The 20,666-nt window shown below is 38.5% G+C and overlaps 1 protein-coding gene across 1 annotated transcript in view; it reads right to left on the bottom strand.

Annotated features, from left to right (window-relative positions):
* LOC106129494 (uncharacterized) overlaps positions 1–20,666 on the bottom strand; it is a 73,408-nt gene that overhangs the window by 39,809 nt on the left and 12,933 nt on the right. The window contains exons 2-11 of the mRNA XM_060952816.1: positions 16,864–17,003; positions 10,099–10,184; positions 5,618–5,785; positions 5,270–5,447; positions 4,391–4,476; positions 3,874–4,017; positions 3,356–3,501; positions 1,788–1,885; positions 754–838; positions 69–179 (exon numbers count right to left, since the gene is read on the bottom strand). Of these exons, the coding sequence (XP_060808799.1) occupies positions 69–179; positions 754–838; positions 1,788–1,885; positions 3,356–3,501; positions 3,874–4,017; positions 4,391–4,476; positions 5,270–5,447; positions 5,618–5,785; positions 10,099–10,177 (1,095 nt within the window). The 5' untranslated portion in view covers positions 10,178–10,184; positions 16,864–17,003. The remainder of the gene's footprint in view (positions 1–68; positions 180–753; positions 839–1,787; positions 1,886–3,355; positions 3,502–3,873; positions 4,018–4,390; positions 4,477–5,269; positions 5,448–5,617; positions 5,786–10,098; positions 10,185–16,863; positions 17,004–20,666) is intronic.

Genomic DNA, 20,666 nt, shown 5'->3' with positions numbered 1-20,666 from the left:
TGACTCTGTCTACCTCGCAAGGGATATAGACGTGATTAAATGTTATATAAACGAATATAACGACATACCACTCTCTGCCGCTTGGAGGGCAGGGCGGCGTCGGCGGGGTGCACGGACACGTGCGGCGGGTCCAGCGAGATGGTCTTCTTGCGGCCGCGCGTGGTGCTCCCGGGCGGCGCCTGCGCACCACATCATATTACCTCACTGGGGTTATCTATGCTAATGTTGTAAAGCTGAAGGGTTCGTTTGTTTGTTTGTTTGGACGCGCTAATCTCAGGTGCTACTGGTTGGAATTGAAAAATTATTTTTGCGTTGATTATACCATTTATCGAGGAAGGCTTTACACTAAGTTAGTAGGTAAGAATTAATGGAAAATGTGAAAAAAAACGGGGAAAATTATTCATCCTTCAGGGCTTCAATGATGCCCAAAATAACTATTACACGCGGACGGAGTCACGGGAACAGCTAGTCTATACTAATATTATAAAGCTGAAGAGTTTGTTTGTTTGTTGAACGCGATAATCTCAGGTACTACTGGTTGGAATTGAAAAATTATTTTTGCTTTGAATAGACCATTTATCGAGGAAGGCTTTAGGCTATATAACATCACGCTGCAACTATTAGGAGCAAAGAAATAATGGAAAATGTGAAAAAAAACGGGGAAAATTATTCATCCTTCAGAGCTTCAATGATGCCCAAAATAACTATTCCACGCGGACGAAGTCGCGGGCACAGCTAGTAAGTGATATTTACCTTGGGCCCCGCCAAAGATGACGTGTACTTGATGATCTCAGTGTCCGGCGGTAGCCGAACTCCGCCCAGCACTGACGCGGGGTCACTGTTGACAAAACATCATCATTAATACTGTGTCCACTTACATACAAGAAAAGCAACAACAAACTATAAACTAAATTTCTATGCAATAAAGATATTACAAACAAACAAACTAGATAAATATCTTCTTCATAGTAACATCCTCACCGCTTTGGAGAGGAGCCCAGGGTGCGCCGTTTGACCATGATCCTGGGGTGGGTAAATCTGGTGTTACGAAAAATGAGCTTGAAATCCCATCCCCCCACTTGTGTGTTGTGCATACATACATACAAACATATGGTCACGTCTATATCCCTTGCAGGGTAGACAGAGCCAACAGTCTTGAAAAGACTGAATGTTCGAATCGTTCAGCTCTTGTGAGTTGTGAAAAATTAAAAAGGTTTTTTAAGGTTAAAATTAAGAATACTTTGTGGACAATACTGTCCGTATCAGAATATTTAAATAGTTAATGCTTGTCTACCTTCTTCTCGGCCAATACGATGTCTGACAAGGTGCATATTTGTTTTATTATTATTAGTTTACTTACCCGCCTTCCAAAGCAGCACTTCCAAAGAAAAAATACGAAAATTAGTCCCAATATTTTTTATAGGTTTTGTGAAAAATAAAATTTGCACCACAGAGTCGGCAGAAGGGTTAAGCAAAATCTAGTTAATTTCATTCACTATTAGGATTCAGAAGTCACCCGAGAATAGTAGTTCAATATGTTTCCATAGGTTTTGTGAAAAAAAAAAGAAATAAAATTTGCGCCACAGAGATGGCAGAAGGGTTTAGCAAAATCCAGTTAATTTTATTCACTATTAGGATTCAGAAGTCACCTGAGAATAGTAGTCCAATATGTTTCCATAGGTTTTGTGAAAAAAAAAAAAGAAATAAAATTTGCGCCACAGAAATGGCAGAAGGGTTTGGCAAAATCCAATTAATAACTTCATTCACTATTAGGATTCAGTAGTCACCTGAGAATAGTATGCGGCAGTCCCGTCAGAGAGTCGATGCCGGCGTGACGGTCTTTCTCCGAGCCGGGCATCCCGAACGGGTATAAGGGCGACATGTTCTGAAACAAAATATATTCATTTATTTACTTGTCAAGAGCAAATTAAATATATTATACAGGCTAACCGCGACTTCGTCCGCGTGAAATAGTTATTTTGGGCATCATTGAAGCCCTCAAGGACTTTTTTCACATTTTCCATTTTTTTCCTTTGCTCGTTATAGTTATAATGTGATGTTATGCAGCCTAAAGCCTTCCTTGATAAATGGTCTAGTCAAAGCTAAAAGAATTTTTAAAATATAACCAAGTAGTTCCTGAGATTAGCGCGTTCAAACAAACAAACTCCTCAGCTTTATAATATTAGTATAGATATTTCTAAAGAAAGTAAGTGTCAACTATGTACTACATAATGTTAATGTTAAACCTTCATGGTTTTGATTATAATTTCGAATACCCGGCCGTTGTATTGAGACATGTCAATTCAAAATAAGAGTTATATACTGCTCAATCTCTTCTATAATCAGCTGTGTCATGTATCTAAGATATTATCTACAAGAAATAATCTTACGTGCTCACTGCACCCTTATTACAATGAGTGATTTTATGCATGTACTAGCTGTGCCTTCTGCCGCGTGGAATAGTTATTTTGGGCATCATTGAAGCCCTCAAAGATGAATATTTTTTTCGTTTTTATCACATTTTCCATTATTTCTTCGCTCCTTATAGTTGCAGCGTGATCTTATATATCCTAAAGCCTTTCTCGATAAATGGTCTATTCAACACAAAAAGAATTTCTCAATTCGAACCAGTAGTTCATGAGATTAGCGCGTTCAAACAAACAAACAAACTCTTCAGTTTTATAACATTAGTATAGATATTATCTACAAGAAATAAACTTACGTACTCACCGCACCCTCTGCTTTCACTTATTACAATGTGTGATTTTGAAGTATAGAGGATGAATGAAAGCAGGTTGACTAAGCAGATATACAAAGAGAGTGTGAGTGAGAGAAAGAGAGGGAAAGGTCGGAGTGGGAAGACCTAGACGAACATATCTTGATCAAATTAAGGACGTCCAGGTAAAGGGTCAGGTCAAAAGTACCCGAAACCGCCGAACTTGTATGAAGAGAGTTATGAATTTGGATGAAGCGAAAGAAGTATGCAGAGATCGTGGCAAGTGGAAAGAGGTAGTAGCCTACCCCTCCGGGAAAGAGGCGTGATTTTATGTATGTGTGTATATGTATAGATATTATCTACAAGAAATAAACTTACATACTCACTGCACCCTGTGCTTTCACTTATTACAATGAGTGATTTTATGTATGTACTAGCGACCCGCCCCGGCTTCGCACGGGTGCAAAATTATAAATGTTATTATACATAAAAACCTTCCTCTTGAATCACTCTACCTGTTACAAAAAACCGCATCAAAATCTGTTGCGTAATTTTAAAGATTGAAGCATACAGACAAACAGACTTAAAAAGCGACTTTGTTTTATACTATGTAGTGATGTATGTATGTGTATAGCATACCTTCCCCTTGGCGGCGGCCACGGCGGCGTGGTAGGCGCCGTGCGCGGCCGCCTGCGCCAGCATGAGGTCCCCGCGCAGCAGCGCCAGCTCGCGCTCCTTGCTCTTGGAGCCCGCGCCCGCGGCTGATGACGATGATGATGACTTTCCTGATGACAAACATACGAGTATATATAGCTATCACGAGGCAGATAGAGCGTCGATAGTCGAATCGATAAGGTTGGTGATTAAAATGCGTTATGCGCATGGAAGCACAGGTTCAAATCCTATGCTCTGTTTCTGAGTTATGTACATAAGTTTAATTGTTATAATTACGGCGAGGGAAAAACATCGTGAAGAACCCTGCAAATACATATTTTCCCCGGCAAATGTTACGGAAGTCAAGACGGGAGTGGCTTTGTGTAAAAACCTGATTCACCTTATCCAGCATCATGATAAAAGGTGTACCCCAGGCTCCTCTCCAGAGAGGTGAGGATGCAACTAGAACCATCGCCAGGAGGAAGAAGCTGTAAGATACTTACGGTTCTGAGAAGGTAGTGGTTGCTGCTTAGCAGACTTTGACTGGTGCGGGGCTGACACTAAGCTGTTGAGGGATGCCAGTGTAGATAGCGACTGGGAATGCATGCTGGACGGGGAAGATGTCTTCGGGAAGCCGTATGATGATCCTGTTGGAATAAATCGCTTTATAAAACAATAAAAAAAAAAATTGAATATTGAGTAGTAAAGAATAATTTTACAAACATGCCGGACACATTAGAATAGAACCACATCTCTTACCCACGGAAGTCATTAAAGGCAACTAAGGGATAAGTTAATTCATTTAGTACAACTTTATACATGATCCAATACAGGTAAGGTTTCCCTGAAAAGGTAAGATGGGGGTCGCTCCGTGTAAAAACCTTACCTAATCCAGGGGGTCTTGGTTAAAAGGTCCACCCTGGGCTCCTCTCCAGAGAGGTGAGGGACTAACGCCAGGTGGAGAAGCTATTGCTACACAACGAACAAGACATACACTCATAATATATCAAAGATACGTGCCCCACTCACTCATATTCTGCGCTGAGCTGGTGGAAGGGCTTTTATCCTTGGTGGAAGTACTGGAAGATGTGCTGCTGCGGCCTGACCTGAAAGCGATCTTATTGTTAGTGGGACAGCATTTATTTTTATTAAAAAGAATGAATGAGGTTTAAATCGCCCCGTCGTCGTAGCCGCGCGAACGTATTATAAATATAAATATATACCGGACAAATTACACTCATTGAGTTAGCCTCGAAGTAAGTTCGAGACTTGTGTTACGAGATACTAACTCAACGATACTATATTTTATAATAAATACTTATATAGATAAACATCCAAGACCCAGGCCAATCAGAAAAAGTTCTTTTCTCATCATGCCCTGGCCGGGATTCGAACCCGAGACCCCCGGTGTCACAGACAAGCGTAATACCGCTGCGCCACAGAGGCCGACTAAATTATACTTACGCAATTTTTTTTTTTGTATTTTTATTTACTACAATCTGTCACAACAATGGAACATTGAGTAGTATGTTGGTTGGTATCTGTCATGACATGCTTTGTTTGTGACCTGTGTCACATCCATCTTTGCTTCAAATATGTTTCACTGATTTTCCTGTCACATTTTCTGTTTCAGCCTACGACTCGTTTGGGATTTTTCCATCACGGTTATCGCCAAGCTGTTAGGATTGTTTGACAATATTTTCTTGTAGGATTTTGTGAATCGGAAAATTTCTAGACTGTATTGACTTGTAGGTCATGATGCAACTGTTCACTTGTGCCGTACCAGGGGGCATTATTTACCATCCTCAGCGTTTTACTTCGAAATCTCTGTACAATTTCAATATTGGAGTGGGAAGCTATCCCCCATAATTATATCTCCAAAATAAATTCATTATTCACCTTTCATTCCTACTAGGTTGTTTCCCCGGCTTCGGCGGTTGTTTCAGGGCACCGGCGGACAGAGCCGACAAGGCCGAGTAAGGGTCGCCCATCGGCGGGAAGTTCAGCCCAGAGGCCTGTAGCCGGGCCAGGTAATCCTGCGCAGCCAGGTGGGACGCCATTGACCACCACGCTGCACCTGGAATCAACAAAAATCGTATGAGTGAGGGCAAACATCGTTAGTAAATTTGTGGGGCCATTCCCGAATTTGGATACGGCATATGTTTTATCTATCTCTCTCTCACTCTTTAGTTAACATCAGATCACAGGATCCTATCCATAAAATGATTGATTATGAAGAATACTCACTTGCAGCAGGATGGAGCCCAAGCGAGGCCGCCTGATTGGCCGCGACCCCGAGCGTGGTGGGGGGAGGGTATCGCCCCCCGAAACCGAACAGCGCAGCCTGGGCTTGAGCCTGGGCCTGCGCCTGCGCAGCCGCCCCGCCGCCGCCGGCGCCATCGCGGCCCCAATATGCTGGAACACAAAATTGTAAGGATGAGTATTGAAAAAAAAATACGGTCGAATGGAGAACCTCCTCCTTTTTTTGAAGTCGGTTAACAAACATATATTACAGATTGAATACTATTTTATTACTATTAGTAGTTACTTAATTAGGGCCTAAATATTGACCTGCTACAATTAAGTAACGCCTACAGTAAGTAAGCCCTAAATTTTAGGGCCTTGGTAGCTAGGAAAAAGCATAATCTGTTTCTCTTTCCGTACAGAATGTTAAAGTCAATCAAGGGAAAGGCTAATAAACTTGGGATTATTGAAGGCGATGGGCTAGCAACCTGTCACTGTTTGAATTTCAATTCTATAATCAAGCCATAAAGCTGAACGTGGCCTATCAGTCCTTTCGAGACGTTTCGAGATTTTCCCTGGAGCTTTGAAGACGTGATCATGTGTATATATTAAAACTGAAATAACGTTGAATTTTATAAGTGTGACTGTTGATACATCCGGCTAATTATATTGCAGACAGGCGCATGCGTTGTGAGTCATACCCACTCCTCGTAAATCTCGTTTGAGGATATGATCAGTGCCATAAACGTGTACATCACATGGTACAGGTAGAAAATTATGTGGTTCATTTCTTTTTCACAAGGCGAGAAGGATTAAAAATTGTATTATATTTTACTAGAGGACGTCCGCGACTTCGTCCGCATGGAAACCTTATCAATCCCGCGGGAACTCCGGGATATAAAGCAGCCTATATGTTATTCGGGGTCTTCAGCTACCTACGTGCCAAATTTCATCGTAATCGGTTCAGTAGTTGCGTGAAAGAGTAACAAATATCCATACTGACATCCTGACATACTCACAAACTTTCGCATTTATAATATTAGTAGGATGTACCGACACGACTAATATGCGATTTGAATATAGTTACATATCTGAGTATTGCAGGAAAAAGACTGACGTTTGTTTTCACCAAACGTAAACTGTAATGACTTTGTTGAATTTGTTTAAACTAAATAAATACATACATACATATAGTCACATCTTCATCCCTTACGAGGAAGACAAAGCCCACAATTTCGAAAAGACAGGAAGACCACGTTCAGCTGTATGGCTTAATAATGGAATTGAGATTCAGATAGTGACAGTCCAGACATCAGCGACAATTTATCTATTTTCAATTACAAATCAATCCCGCAGGAACTCCTGGATAAAAAGCCTATATAGGTACTGCATAATTTCATCGTAATCGGTTCAGTAGTATTTGCGTGAAAGAATAACAAGCATACATATATATACTCACAAACTTTGGCATTTATTATATTAAGTAGGAATTAGCACGATGACAATATCTTCTCGATACAGTTGGCTTCGTCTACGTCGCCGTCGTAGGGAATAATCAAGTGACTATACCTATGTATATTTGTCAAATGACAGCTTTCTAGTTCCAAGTGTGACCTCACCAGACATATGTATATACAGACAGCTATAGCGAAATAAATCTACTAGACACGACCACGGCGCTTTAAAAAAGGAAATAGAAAAGGTTGTATTGTAAGACAGGCTACTAGAAAGGTATGCGACACGCCGCTCAAACACGAAGATACAATAGAAAAAAAATTGTGAACATATTCCGAACGCACCAAACTAGAATCAATTAGAACAGTCAATAAGCATTTACAGCGAATAGGATAATCACACTTACGTAATTTGTAATAAAGAACAGAAAAGCGCGAGCATCTCTCAAGACAACGGAAGGTTAGTGACCCTTGCCCGGAGCGAGTTTACGTGTTGCCATAAAATCTCTCACGGTGCCCGTGTCCTTTGGAACACGGCTGTTCCATAGACAAAATTAAAATTTCAAAAAGCGAAGTGTTTTTCATAGAATTATGAACGAAAGTCTAGTCTAGAAATGGTAGAACTATGAATTCAAGCAATATTATTACCTATACATTCAGTCAGAAAAGTATCGGGAATGGATTATTTATTTATGGTTCCAAATTAAAATCTTTGTTTTTTTTGTTGTTGTTAGATTGGCACAACTGTTTTCCATTTTGGCGCGGAGTTTGAGTTGCATCTGTTGTTTACATTAAATACAGTGCTATTTTTAGTTATATCATATCTAGTGTGTATTGCTAATTTCATAATGGATAAAAACATCGAACAAAGAGTTTGTCTTAAATTTTGCATTGCCAATGGAATATCGTGTTCGGAGTCACTGAAAATGTTACAGAAGGCTTACGGTGAATCGACTTTATCAAAAACTCGTGCTTATGAGTGGTACAAAGCGTTCAAAAGCGGTCGAGATGTGATGGAAGATTTGCCTCGCTCTGGTAGGCCATCAACGTCTGCAACTGAAGTTAACATCGCAAAAGTGAAGGAAATAGTGACTGAAAATCCTCATTCAACTTTGAGAGAGATAGCCACCGAACTTTCTGTATCTCACGAGTCGATCCGTACCATTTTAACTAATAATTTGGGTATGAAACATGTTGCCGCTCGGCTAGTCCCAAAAGACCTGAATTTTTTTCAAAAACTCAATCGCATGAGAGTCGCTGAGGACATGCTAGAACGAGTCAATTCCGACCCAACATTCATGAAACGCATTGTTACTGGTGACGAGACGTGGGTTTACGAGTTTGACATGCAAACTAGTCAACAAGCTTCGGAGTGGCGCCTTCCAACTGAACCGAAACCGAAAAAACCACGTCAAAGTCGTTCAAAAGTCAAAGTCATGTTGACTGTTTTCTTTGACTATCGCGGTGTTGTGCACTCGGAATTCTTGCCGGAAGGTCAAACGATAAATAAGGAATATTATTTGAGTGTTATGCGGCGTTTAAGAGAGCAAATCCTACGAAAAAGGCCAGATTTGTGGAAAGAAAATTCTTGGATTTTGCACCATGATAATGCACCTTCGCACAAGGCCATCATTGTGAACGAATTTTTAACCAAACACTCAACAAATACCATCGAGCAACCACCATATTCACCAGATATGGCTCCAGCCGACTTTTTTCTTTTTCCTAAACTCAAATTACCACTTCGTGGCACCCGTTTTCAATCGGTAGAAGACATAAAAGAGAATTCGCGGCGAGAACTGACCTCAATTCCGGAAACAGTGTTTAAAAAATGTTTTGATGATTGGATTATTCGTTGGCGTAAGTGTATCGTTTCTAAAAGAGGATATTTTGAAGGTGATAAAATAAATTTGGATGAATAACAAACAGTTTGTGTATTATTGATCTTTTCCTGCTACTTTCTTGACAGAGTAGTATAACTAAGTTAATCTCAATTCTATCATTAAGCCAAATAGCTGAACGTGTCCATTCAGTCTTTTCAAGACTGTTGGCTCTATCTACCCCGCAAGGGATATAGACGTGACCATATGTATGTATGAATGTATAACTAAGTTACATACGGCTATTGATTTATTAGGTGCATAGAGCTGTTTCTAAAATAGGTTCGGCTCGAGAGAAAAAATATTTTTTTAATAATTTTAGAATTGTCTATCCCTTAATTGGATCATGGTAAAAGTTACACTAAAACTAGAATGCAATCTTAACTATATTCGTTTGTCTGTTTCAGCTGAACTTCGGAAATAATGAACCGGTAAAAAGACATTATATGGTGTTCTTCCTCCTGGCTGTAGTCACGGTTACATCCTCAGAAAGTGAGTCCGGAATACGGCTTTGAACTTGGATCCTGGATTGTGTGAGTCAGACTTTACGAAGCGACTCCCATCTGACCTCCGCAACCTTTGCTGGAGACCCTAAACCCGTATTAGATTACGGTACACATCCAGTTGCCTGAATGTGCAGGATTCGTAACGATGTTTTCCCTCTCTGTGAGAGCATTGATTAGTTCTCAAACTACACACACTACTCAGAAAAAAGAGTTATTGGTAACTTCATGGCCAAGCCGACCCAACCTATGAAGCATTTTTAAAGCGACACCTTATTAATTCGACCACCAACGCTCATATCTGCTACAGATATACTAAATAGTGCCGTATGGTTCCCGGCACCAATACAAAAAAGAATAGGACCACTCCATCGCTTTCCCATGGATGTCATAAAAGGCGACTAAGGGAATAGGCTTACAAACTTGGGATTCTTTTTTTAGGCGATGGGCTAGCAACCTGTCACTATTTGAATCTCAATTCTATAATTAAGCCAAATAGCTGAACGTGGCCATTCAGTCTTTTCAAGACTGTTGGCTCTGTCTACCCCGCAAGGGATATAAACGTGAGCATATCTATGTACCACATCTGCTATAGCCTACGTATGTACCACAGGCGATGGGCTGTTAGTATGTATGTGAGACCGTACCTCCAAACAGTCCAGCGTCTAGCAGTCCGTCCGGCGGCGCCTTGCCTGCTGCCTCGCCATCCCCGTTCTCCTTCTCCATACCACGCCTGCAGACAAGAAAGTACCAATTCAATTATGTTTATATATAATATAGATCGCTTTTAGTGATAAGGTGCAGCCTCCTTGAATCTGAATTATAGCGTCAAGCCAAAAAGCTGAACGTGGACTGTCAGTATTTTCAAGACTGTAGGCTCTGTCTACCCCGCAAGGGATATAGACGTGGTTATATGTATGTATGTGCAGCCCCCGTAGAATGGCACACGGTCTTTTATGAGATATTCAAAATTTAGAAAAAAAATATATTTGCTAGATCTAAATTCTCGAGAACGACTACTATCAATCGCCTGGAGATAAGAAACCAATTAAATTGTGTTTATGGTGTTGACATCGCGGTGAGAGCAAAGTAAAATTAAAGAACGCACAAAAGGGAGTAAGGGAGACTCTCTTACGGTGAGACTGGTAAGAACAAAGTAAAAATTCAGAATGACACATTACTTAACGCTTCCCTCTGAAGGTACGTACCTAATGTTAGGCGCGATTAGAACGATACGGGATTGGTCCAATTTGTGATATTGCTTTACTTCGAGATAAGTCGAATTCGCGATTAGAAAAATGGGCATAACCCATTACGTATTCGGGTAAAAAACAAATAAAAACAGTAGAAAAACAAATTGTATTAACATTGAATATATATTGAAAAAAATTATAGTTAACTACTACCTACATACATAAAACACGCTTCGCTTCGCTTCATCCACATCTCGTTAGTTTCGAGTACTATATACCGGACCTTCTGCAAGAACGTCTTTTGTACTATAATAATTGTATTGAATGCTCCTGTATATCATTTTGTGTACATAAATAAATAAATAAAATAAATAAATAAAATAAATAATAAATAAACGTCTCCGATTTGATCAAAAGTACGTTCGTGTAATAAACTACTAATTTTAAAACGCATCTCTAGAAATTCCCTACATCAATCAAATAAATAAATCTCGCACGAAGATAGTAACTGTACACGGAACGAAAAAATATAGAGGCAACAGATAATTTCCACAGAATTATCTATATTTTGAGTAAAAACACCCCTGCTTCGATAATGCACCCCCATTCATGCCACCCCCTGGGGGTAGGGGGGCGTAGTACTACCAGTATCGGAAGTACTGTACGCAGTAGGGTAGGTCAGTATCCTGTACTTTATTTATTTAAATAACACGTTAGAAGATATTTGTACTAAATTTTTTTAACATCTCATATTATATGTAACTTATTGACCTGGAAAAATCACTTATTAGGTATTAATGATACGAACGCACGCGCATCGTTTTTATCGCGCGAATAACTATTACAAAAAATAACCGCCTCCAAGATAATCGCTAAAAAACATGTAAAGATTGATTCAGGTCAAACTGAGAAGGGTTGCTAAGCTAAATTAATAATAAAATTTATAAAATTTAAACGTTACAACCACAAATACCTATAATCATTATAATATTAGTGCGTATTAATTAACTACACATAAAATGTGTCAATTTTAATCCTGTTCGAGGGAAATGCCGCCAGTTTAAGTGTACACATTACGCAATATAACATTTAAAGAGAAAGTAGAATTTATATCAACAACATAACACACGAGACGACATCTCGACGGCTGTAATGTGAGAACCCACTTGATCGGATTTAACTGCTTGTAACTTCGGTTTAATTGCAATCTATAATCCTTTCATGTTTTTCTAGCGGAGAAAATACATTGATACATATGTACGTGTGGTTCCCAGCACTTTAGAAAAGGACCATTCAATGTCTTTCCCATTGATGTCGTAAAAGGCGTGTAAAGGAAGGGCAAATACAATTGGGATTCTACTTTTAGGCGATGGATCAACCTGTCACAATTTAAATCTCAATTCCATCATTGCACAGTAGAGCTGATCGTGGCTTATCAGCGATTTAAGGCTGTTCGCTCTGTCTATCCCACAAGGGATAATAGACGTGATTATGTATTATATGTAAGAAGATTATAACTGCGAACAGTTATATCGAAGGACCAACATAATTACCATTCCCACCTCGCCGCGTGGGAGCGACCGAAATAGAATATACGCAACTAGGGAGAAAGCTATTTTTAATTCAATGTTATACCTAGTTATCGTTAATGCAGAAGCTAAGTCAAATTGCCTACTTTATTTTAATACGATAATTTACTTTTTAAGCTTAGCAAACCCTTTTTTCCTTCCGTAGGGCAGGCGAAATATTTTTAGTTCGTAGGCAAATGGAAGAAATAGGCAACATGAGTTAACTGCCTAACTGCTCCTACTATACTAGAATTATTGGTGGTCAGCGGTTACCGACGGCAGGTCAACGACCCTATCACTCGGAAACGATTAGACATTGATGTGGCTTCGATCAATCGCTGGGTCATCGTTAATTTGAAGAATTTGGAAGTTCAACATACACACACACTTCACGGTTTCGCTTGTAATAAATACATTACATAAATTAAACACGTTTTAATGGTAAATTTAGTGAACGTTTCAGTATTTCGGAATATTAGGCCAGGCCACTATTAATAAAGAGAAAATATTTGTTTGTATACATACATATGGTCACGTCTATATCCCTTGCGGGGTAGACAGAGCCAACAGTCTTGAAAGACTAAATGGCCACGTTCAGCTATTTGGCTTAATGATAGAATTGTGATTCAACTAGTGACAGGTTGCTGGCCCATCGCCTAAAAAAGAATCACAAGTTTGTAAGCCTATCCCATAGTCGCCTTTTACGACATCCATGGGAAACAGTTGGAGTGGTCCTATTCTTTTTTGTAGATATTGTCGCCGGGAACCACACGGCATTTGTATGTATGTTTGTAATTTTTGAGTCTGATTGTCACGACATTTGACACAGATATAAAATAGACCTCCAGGAAGTAATCTTACTTTTTTATGGAATTTCCCACGGTAGCGAAGCTCCGGGCTTAGTTAGAAAGCTAGTTTATTTTAAAACTTGAAAACTCTCAAAGAGGTGCGATAATGCGCAAGCAAGCGCACTTTCAACGCGCATAGTAAACATTGTGACCTATTTTGTAGATTATACGATCATGTTGCATAATAACATATTCAAATGAGCATTTACTGGGTAAGAGGTTGAGAATTTGAGACACATTTTAACTTACCTAAAAATTAAATAAAAAAATATCACCGGCAAATTAAGTCCTTAAAAAGTAAGAAATAATAAAAAAAAACTCAATAGAATAGAATGGATTAATTTTCAAAATTGTACAACAAGGTATCACTTATTGACGTCACATCACTTCAATCTATAACTACTACCGCTTCCAAAGCGCATGTGTAGAAAAAGCGGCGGAACAAACTACACTGCTGCAATCTTACGTGAACGAAAACGTGGCGATGGGGGACCGCTCCAAACCTGACAATAATCTGATCTAACAAAGCAGCATACCTTCATTAAAACGGGGATCTTCTGGTAACAGGTCAACCCTTAACCGACGAGTTTACATGAAACGAATGACGAATGTTGATATAGCAAATGCAGTATGCGTCGTAGCAAGTGGAAGAATGTAGTCTTTGGCTTCCTCTTTGGGCAAGCGGCATGAATTGTATGTTCCACATAATGAACCTTTCAAGTGAAATGTTTGTACTTAATTATAACTTTTGCAAAAGGAGTACTGCCTCTAATCAATATCCTCTGTTTTGGAAGTTGATTAAATGTTTAAAACCTATTCCTAAGTACATTTACCCGAAAACAGCACCAAAATCGGTTCAGCGAAACGCGATATAATCTTGTACAAACATGCGTACATACATACAAACAAATATAGATCAAACTTAAGAAATAAACTTTATTTTTATAAACTAAGAACCATCATTTTATGAAGGCGGTTAAATGTTAAATCTTCCACCTTCCGCACTTTTTTTTTTTATAATACAACACAAATTAAAGACAATAAATCGTTTTAAATCCATGTCCAACAACATTTGCTCTTAGCTAGATTTGCAATCCATATAGTTTCCAAGCCAATCATAAAGATACCATAATCAGTCACTTACATTTCATACTAGCTTGAAATTACATTATAAATGACTTCATTCCGACTACAATTTAAACTTAATCTTATTTCTAACACACTAAAGTTTAAATTGCATTGGTAATAGAATCAAAGCATTTTCGAATTAGAATTTTCAATGCACTTTATTACAAAGGATTTAGAGTCTAATATGCTATGATGTAAGGAACAGATGGTTAGTAAGTTTTTTATAGTGGGGTGATTGTTTAACCTGTAATGCGTTGTTTTATTCATTGCATGACAAGTTATTGATTTTTCCATATTAGAACACTGGAAAAGTGCTTTAACCCCTAATACGGATAAAAATCACTGTGTTTATACGCCTTAGAAATAAAATCATAGATATTAGTTTGGCAAAATTATGGAATTACTCTGATTTCCGCATGGGTGACGACGTACATGCCCTAGTAACTATCTATATTGAAGATAGGGAAAGAGAGATGGATAGTCATATTCTTTTTCTATTGGATGTCGCAAAAGGCGACTAAAGGACATGCTTATAAACTTGGATTCATCTTTTAGGCGTCCTGTCACTATATATCGTCATATGAATCTCAAATCTGTCATTAAACAACTGATTACAGCTTATAAGTCTCTCCAAGTCTGTTGGCTCTGTCTACCCCGCAAGGGATATAGACGTGACTATATGTATGTATATTGAAGACTGGCTCCTCTCTGGTGAAGAGCCCGGGGTGCGCCTTCTGACCATGATCATGGATTGTGCAAGTCAGGTTTTTACAAGAAGTGACACCATTCTGACCTCCGCAATCTTTGCAGGGGGAATCAAACCCATATTGGATCATGGTAAAAGCTGCATAAGACGGATGTGCCTATTCCTTAAGTCATTATTTCGACATGTTAAAGAGATGGAGTGGTCCCATTCTAAAGTTTCCGGAACCACACGGCACACAAATATTGAGTTCAAATAACTTCTAAATTAATTACAATACATTCGGTTAGCTTCATGTCCGTTTATGTCAGTTCCTTTGTCGTCTTTGCATACCTACTTTCCATCGTTTATTGCGTAGGCGCCGAGTCATTAACAGATGATGTGGGTCGATTATTGTTGCCCAATGGTCAATGAAGCATTGAGAAATAATGCGTGGACATAACATCGTAAAGTTTTACTTCTAACAAACGTAAGCGTAACATACATACATAAGGTCACGCCTATATCCCTTGCGGGGCAGGCAGAGCCAACAGTCTTTAAAAGACTGAATGGCCACGTTCAGCTATTTGGCTTAATGATAGAATTGAGATTCAAATAGTGACAGATTGCTAGCCCATCGCCTAGAAAAGAGTCCCAAGTTTGTAAGCCTATCCCTTAGTCGCCTTTTACGACATCCATGGGAAAGAGATGGAGTAGTCCTATTCTTTTTTGTATTGGTGCCGGTAACCACACGGCACTAAGCATACATAACGTAAGCGTAACATACATTTAAATCGTCTTTTACCATTAGACGGCCTCTGTGGCACAGCGGTAGTATGCTTGTCTGTGACACCGGAGGTCCCGGGCTCAAATCCCGGTCAGAGCATGATGAGAAACGAACTTTTTCTAAATGGCCTGGGTCATGTATGTTTATTTACATCAGTATTTATTATAAAATATAGTATCGTTGAGTTAACAATAAACATATGTTTCCAACTTACTTCGAGACTTACCTACTCAATCTGTGTAATTTGTCCCGTATATATTTATTTATTTAATTTTTACGGTGTTAACAGAGCCAATAGTCTTGAAAAGACTCGAATGCCAAATATGCCTGACTACGATTGCTCTAGTGCTTTCATAGTATGTACCTACTTACTGAATTTTGTCAGAGATTTCGTTGGGCGAAATCAGATGTACCATCCACATCAAACCTCGATATTATATCTATAATAATATTATAAAGCTGAAGAGTTTGTTTGTTTAAACGCGCTAATCTCAGGAAGTAAGTACTGGTTAGAATTAAAAAAATATTTTTGCATTTAATAGACCATTTATCGAGGAAGGCTTAAGGCTATATAACATCACGCTGCAACTATAAGGAGCAAAGAAATACTAGAATATGTGAAAAAAACGGGGAAAATTATTTATCGTTGTGGGCTTCAATGATGCCCATAATAACTATTCCATGCGGGCGTTATGAATAAAAATCAAACAGCGATAATTTTTCGCGCGATAAAAACGGCGTCGCGTGTGCCATGCTGCGAGGTCAGGTTGGTGCTTGTACCCTTAGAACTACCCGATTACAGCCTTTGTTTCACAACTATAGCATAGTCTTCAAATTGGGGATGTAGTATGTGGTCTAGGAATGCACTAAGAGAACGCGGAACGGGCATTAATTTCATGCAGAGAGTATTGTATGTGCCGTGTGGTTCCCGGCACCAATAAAAAAAAGAATAGGACCACTCCATCTCGTTCCCATTTATGTCGTAAAAGGTGACTAAGGGATAGACTTATAAACTTGGGATTCTTCTTTTATGGGATGGGGTAGCAACCTCACATGCTCACAAAATGTCATGAGAATCCGTCAAGCCAAGCAAGCAATTGTGACACGAGAATTTTATATACGAGTACATATAACATGTACGCGGGCGCTCACTGTTAATTTAATACTGTTACAATACATCAATTTAACAAATAAACAACAACTCACCTTTTTCCGACGCTAGCATCCAGCCTTAGTCACCGTCACCTTTCCACACATAGTGTCACACACTGAACACTGCTGCCACAGCTCTATCACTGCACTACACTACACCGCACTTAGCACATTTTATCAATCCAATGCGAGATCTGGAACAAGAGAAAAGAAGATTAGTTCATCCATGAGAAGAATTTCCATGCTTCCCCTATATCCCTTAAGAATATTTTAAAGGCGAAAGTCGGTCTGTATGTTCCGCTTTCACAGCTAAACCACTGGATCTATTCGAATAAAATTTGACCGTTCTAAAATAGGATTTAATTTTTTTTTAATTCATTCTATACTAATAATAAAATGGGGTGTGAAATTTTATATGAAAATCAAGTATCTCGAATCTCCCACTGAACTTCAAGTACCTACGTAGAGCAACGAAATCGTTTCAGCAATTTTTGCAAATATTTACAGTTTTGTAAAAAAAAAGCGTTCTCGAGCTTATTCTTGGTGAACGACTGATTTTCCTATATCTGAATAAGATTTTTAATTAATTAAAATAATTAAAAAGAGGAACTAGAAAAATTACAAAAACTCTAAAAATACTAAATTGAATTAATTTTACAGTTCTGTGGCATACAAAAGAGAATAAAAGACCACTAATCAATGCCGCTGCTACATAAAATCTCTACTCTCTTAAGTAAACCGAAAAATTAACCGAAATAGGCGAGACGCACCCTTAATAACATTGCCGAATCACCGTTTTACGACAATGGAAACGACCCCTATTATATCCCCTTGTTAGCCATCTCTCTCGCTCGCACACAACAAATATTTATATTCGCATCCCTTTCGCAGAATAACCGTGCAATGGAGTTGCCAGTGTTTCCATTCAAGTGTTAATTTCGTCATTTTCGGTGTGTTTTCTACGGTTCAATATTGTTGCGGGCTTAAAGATACGTATTATTACGCCTTTTTCCGGAGGGGTAGGCAGAGAGTATCATTTCTATGATTCTTTTCCTTCGTCTATTTTGAACGTGGCCTTTTCTTTCTGAGACTTTAGGCTCTGTGTACCCTGTAAAGACTTGATTTTATGTATGAATTTATTATCAATATTTTCATGCAAGCTACTTTTGATTTGACCTTACGCCAATTTCGATGCGGGAGTTAGAATTCTATAGTAAAAACATTAAATACCTTTTTGGTTTACATTTTAATAATTATAAAGCTATATTGAGGTAATAATTTTTGAAGAAACCTGCACATAGAATGGCTGCGTTTAACCATGATCCTAAATTCTGCTTACTTTTATCTACACATTTCGTTCGTCTCCCGCAGTAAGATCTAAGGTCACGCATACATAAAAATCTTACTTTTTAATTACTCTATCTATAAAAAAAACTGCATCAAATACCGTTGGGTACTTTTGAAGAGCTAATACGAGTACATAGGTACACCTATTTACACATTCTGCACAAAGAGAGGTTCACTTTACACTTTTCATCACTGAATTATCACGTCCATCTTACAATTTTTTTTTACTGTAGCATTTATGTTTGACACACAGGGACAGAGAGGAGCACTGAGGTCTAAAATACAGGTTTAGTTCAGACACAGTTGCAAATTATTGTACTTTAATATAAAGTACTTTACTGCTATTCTGGTTGGTCAATAAAGAAATTACTTAATTTTAATTAGTATACTATGTAGTCATAGTGATTTGTAGTGATATTTAACTGTTTTTTCTTTTTCAACGTGCTAGCTATAACAATAAGACACTCTAACAGTTCTATAATTTAACTTAGGGTGCCAAATTCACCCTTTCACCCTTAGATGACATTATGATCGATTGACGCTCATGAGTCGAGGAAGTTCTGTAAAAGTAATTCCAGACTTGTAAACTTGGGATTATTTAAGCAGATGGACTAGCAATCTGTCACTATCTGCACCTTAATCCCAACTAAAATTATAAATGCGTAAGTAAGTTTATTTGTTTTCTCTTCACACGCTATCTATTAAACTAAAGTTCTTGAAATTTTGCCTATATATAATTAAGAGTCCGACAAAGGTCATAGGGTACTTATTATCCAGATAAAAAGTAAAATTCCCGTGGAATTTGCGATAAACCTGTATTCATTTGTAGGTGGCGTTAAATTCGAGTGTGTAGGTGAAGCTAAATGCGCGAGTGAAGCTGCGGTTAAAATCTAGTTTCATCATAAAGTCAGCCAGCTCAACGTGGCCTTACAGCCTTTTCAAGACTGTTGGTTCTGTCTACCCCGTAAGAGATCAAGAAGTGATATAGTCTTCTAACATATAATATTCATACATATAGTCACGTCTATATCCCTTGCGGGGTGGATAGAGCCAACAGTACAACACAACAGTAACATAAACTATTAGTTCTATCTATCCCGTAAGGACTAAAAAAAGTGATTTATATATGTATATAAGATCATCGATTCCATAAATAATGAATTATGAATCAACAGAAGCCGCATAGTAAACGTTATATCACAAGAATTGGGTGCATTTGCGTCAATTTGCGGGAGGGGTGACACCCTAAAGTAAGTACAGTTAGGAGAGTAAATATTTGTAATGGTCTGGTATAAAATCGGCCGCGTTGAATAAAATTTATATGTGAATAATTTATAAATGAATTATTTATATTTTTAAAAGTTTACTATTAATTCATAGGTACCGTTGTCTGATATAGGTAACTTGATTTAGCCTTTTCGTTAGATAAGAAAAGAAGCAGATTTGAAAATCGGATTTACGCGGTAACAAAACACATACGAATCGAGAACCTCATTTTCAAGTCGGTTGAAAATATCAAGTAAGTAGCTTATAACAGAAAGCTATCCTAAGAACAAAGGTATATCCATAAGCCGATCACACAAACGCGGGATGTCTCATGAAATAAAACATGTCGTATTGATTCCGGCCCTTTGGCGGCCGTCCTTGTCGCACTTTCAAGGTTAGCTCCGGCCAGAACGAGACGGCAAAGGCTAGAGATGTCCGTATAATGTTTGTGTGCGATTAATATATGGGGTAACGCCCTGCATAGACCGGACTAGTTTGCAGGGCCGCAGTGTGTACAGGGAAGGATTGAGTAAGCGCATAGAGGCAGTAATCACTTCTTTTGTTTTACTAGAGTGCGTATCATCTATTTATTATAATCGCGTTGTGTCTGTTACGGGGTAGGCAGAGCCTTCGAAAGATTGAAAGACTACGTTCATATGTATGGCTTAATATAAGTGAGGTTTTAAAAGTGACAGGTTGCTAGCCCATTGCATAAAAGAATTCCAAATTTGTTAAGATTAATGATGAATCATAATTTTACATGCAAACATAAATTCACGCCTCTTCCCCGGTGGGGTAGGCAGAGATTTTATCAATTCAACATGAATTGATTTTTGCTTCATCCACCCTCATAAACAATAATAGTTAAGAGTATCGGAAACCAACGACAAATTTTGAATTGATACAAAATTAAAAAGAATATTTTGAAATTTCGAATTTAGATAAAGAATACATTGTATTTTGGCATTGGCAATGGCATTTTGGCAGTCGATGTTTGATCACCGAGCCATACGCGCGCCCAATTTACACAAACTGACATAATAAAGGGGAACGAATGTTGTAAAATGGAACTGCACCTTTAGCCGTAAAGTAACAATAGTTAAGTAACAGTAGAAAGTGGTCACAGCCGCCTACTGCCTACTTCCCATGGCTGTGTCACGATTATTTGATTACAAAAAGATGTAGGTTCGATTACCAGTTTAGGTGCCTTGTCACTCGTATTACTTTGCTATTTAGGTATAAAA

Source organism: Amyelois transitella, chromosome 29, assembly GCF_032362555.1.
Source record: "Amyelois transitella isolate CPQ chromosome 29, ilAmyTran1.1, whole genome shotgun sequence".
NCBI lineage: Eukaryota > Metazoa > Arthropoda > Insecta > Lepidoptera > Pyralidae > Amyelois > Amyelois transitella.
Note: the sequence above shows the minus strand (reverse complement) of the source record. Positions and strands in the feature narration are given on the sequence as shown.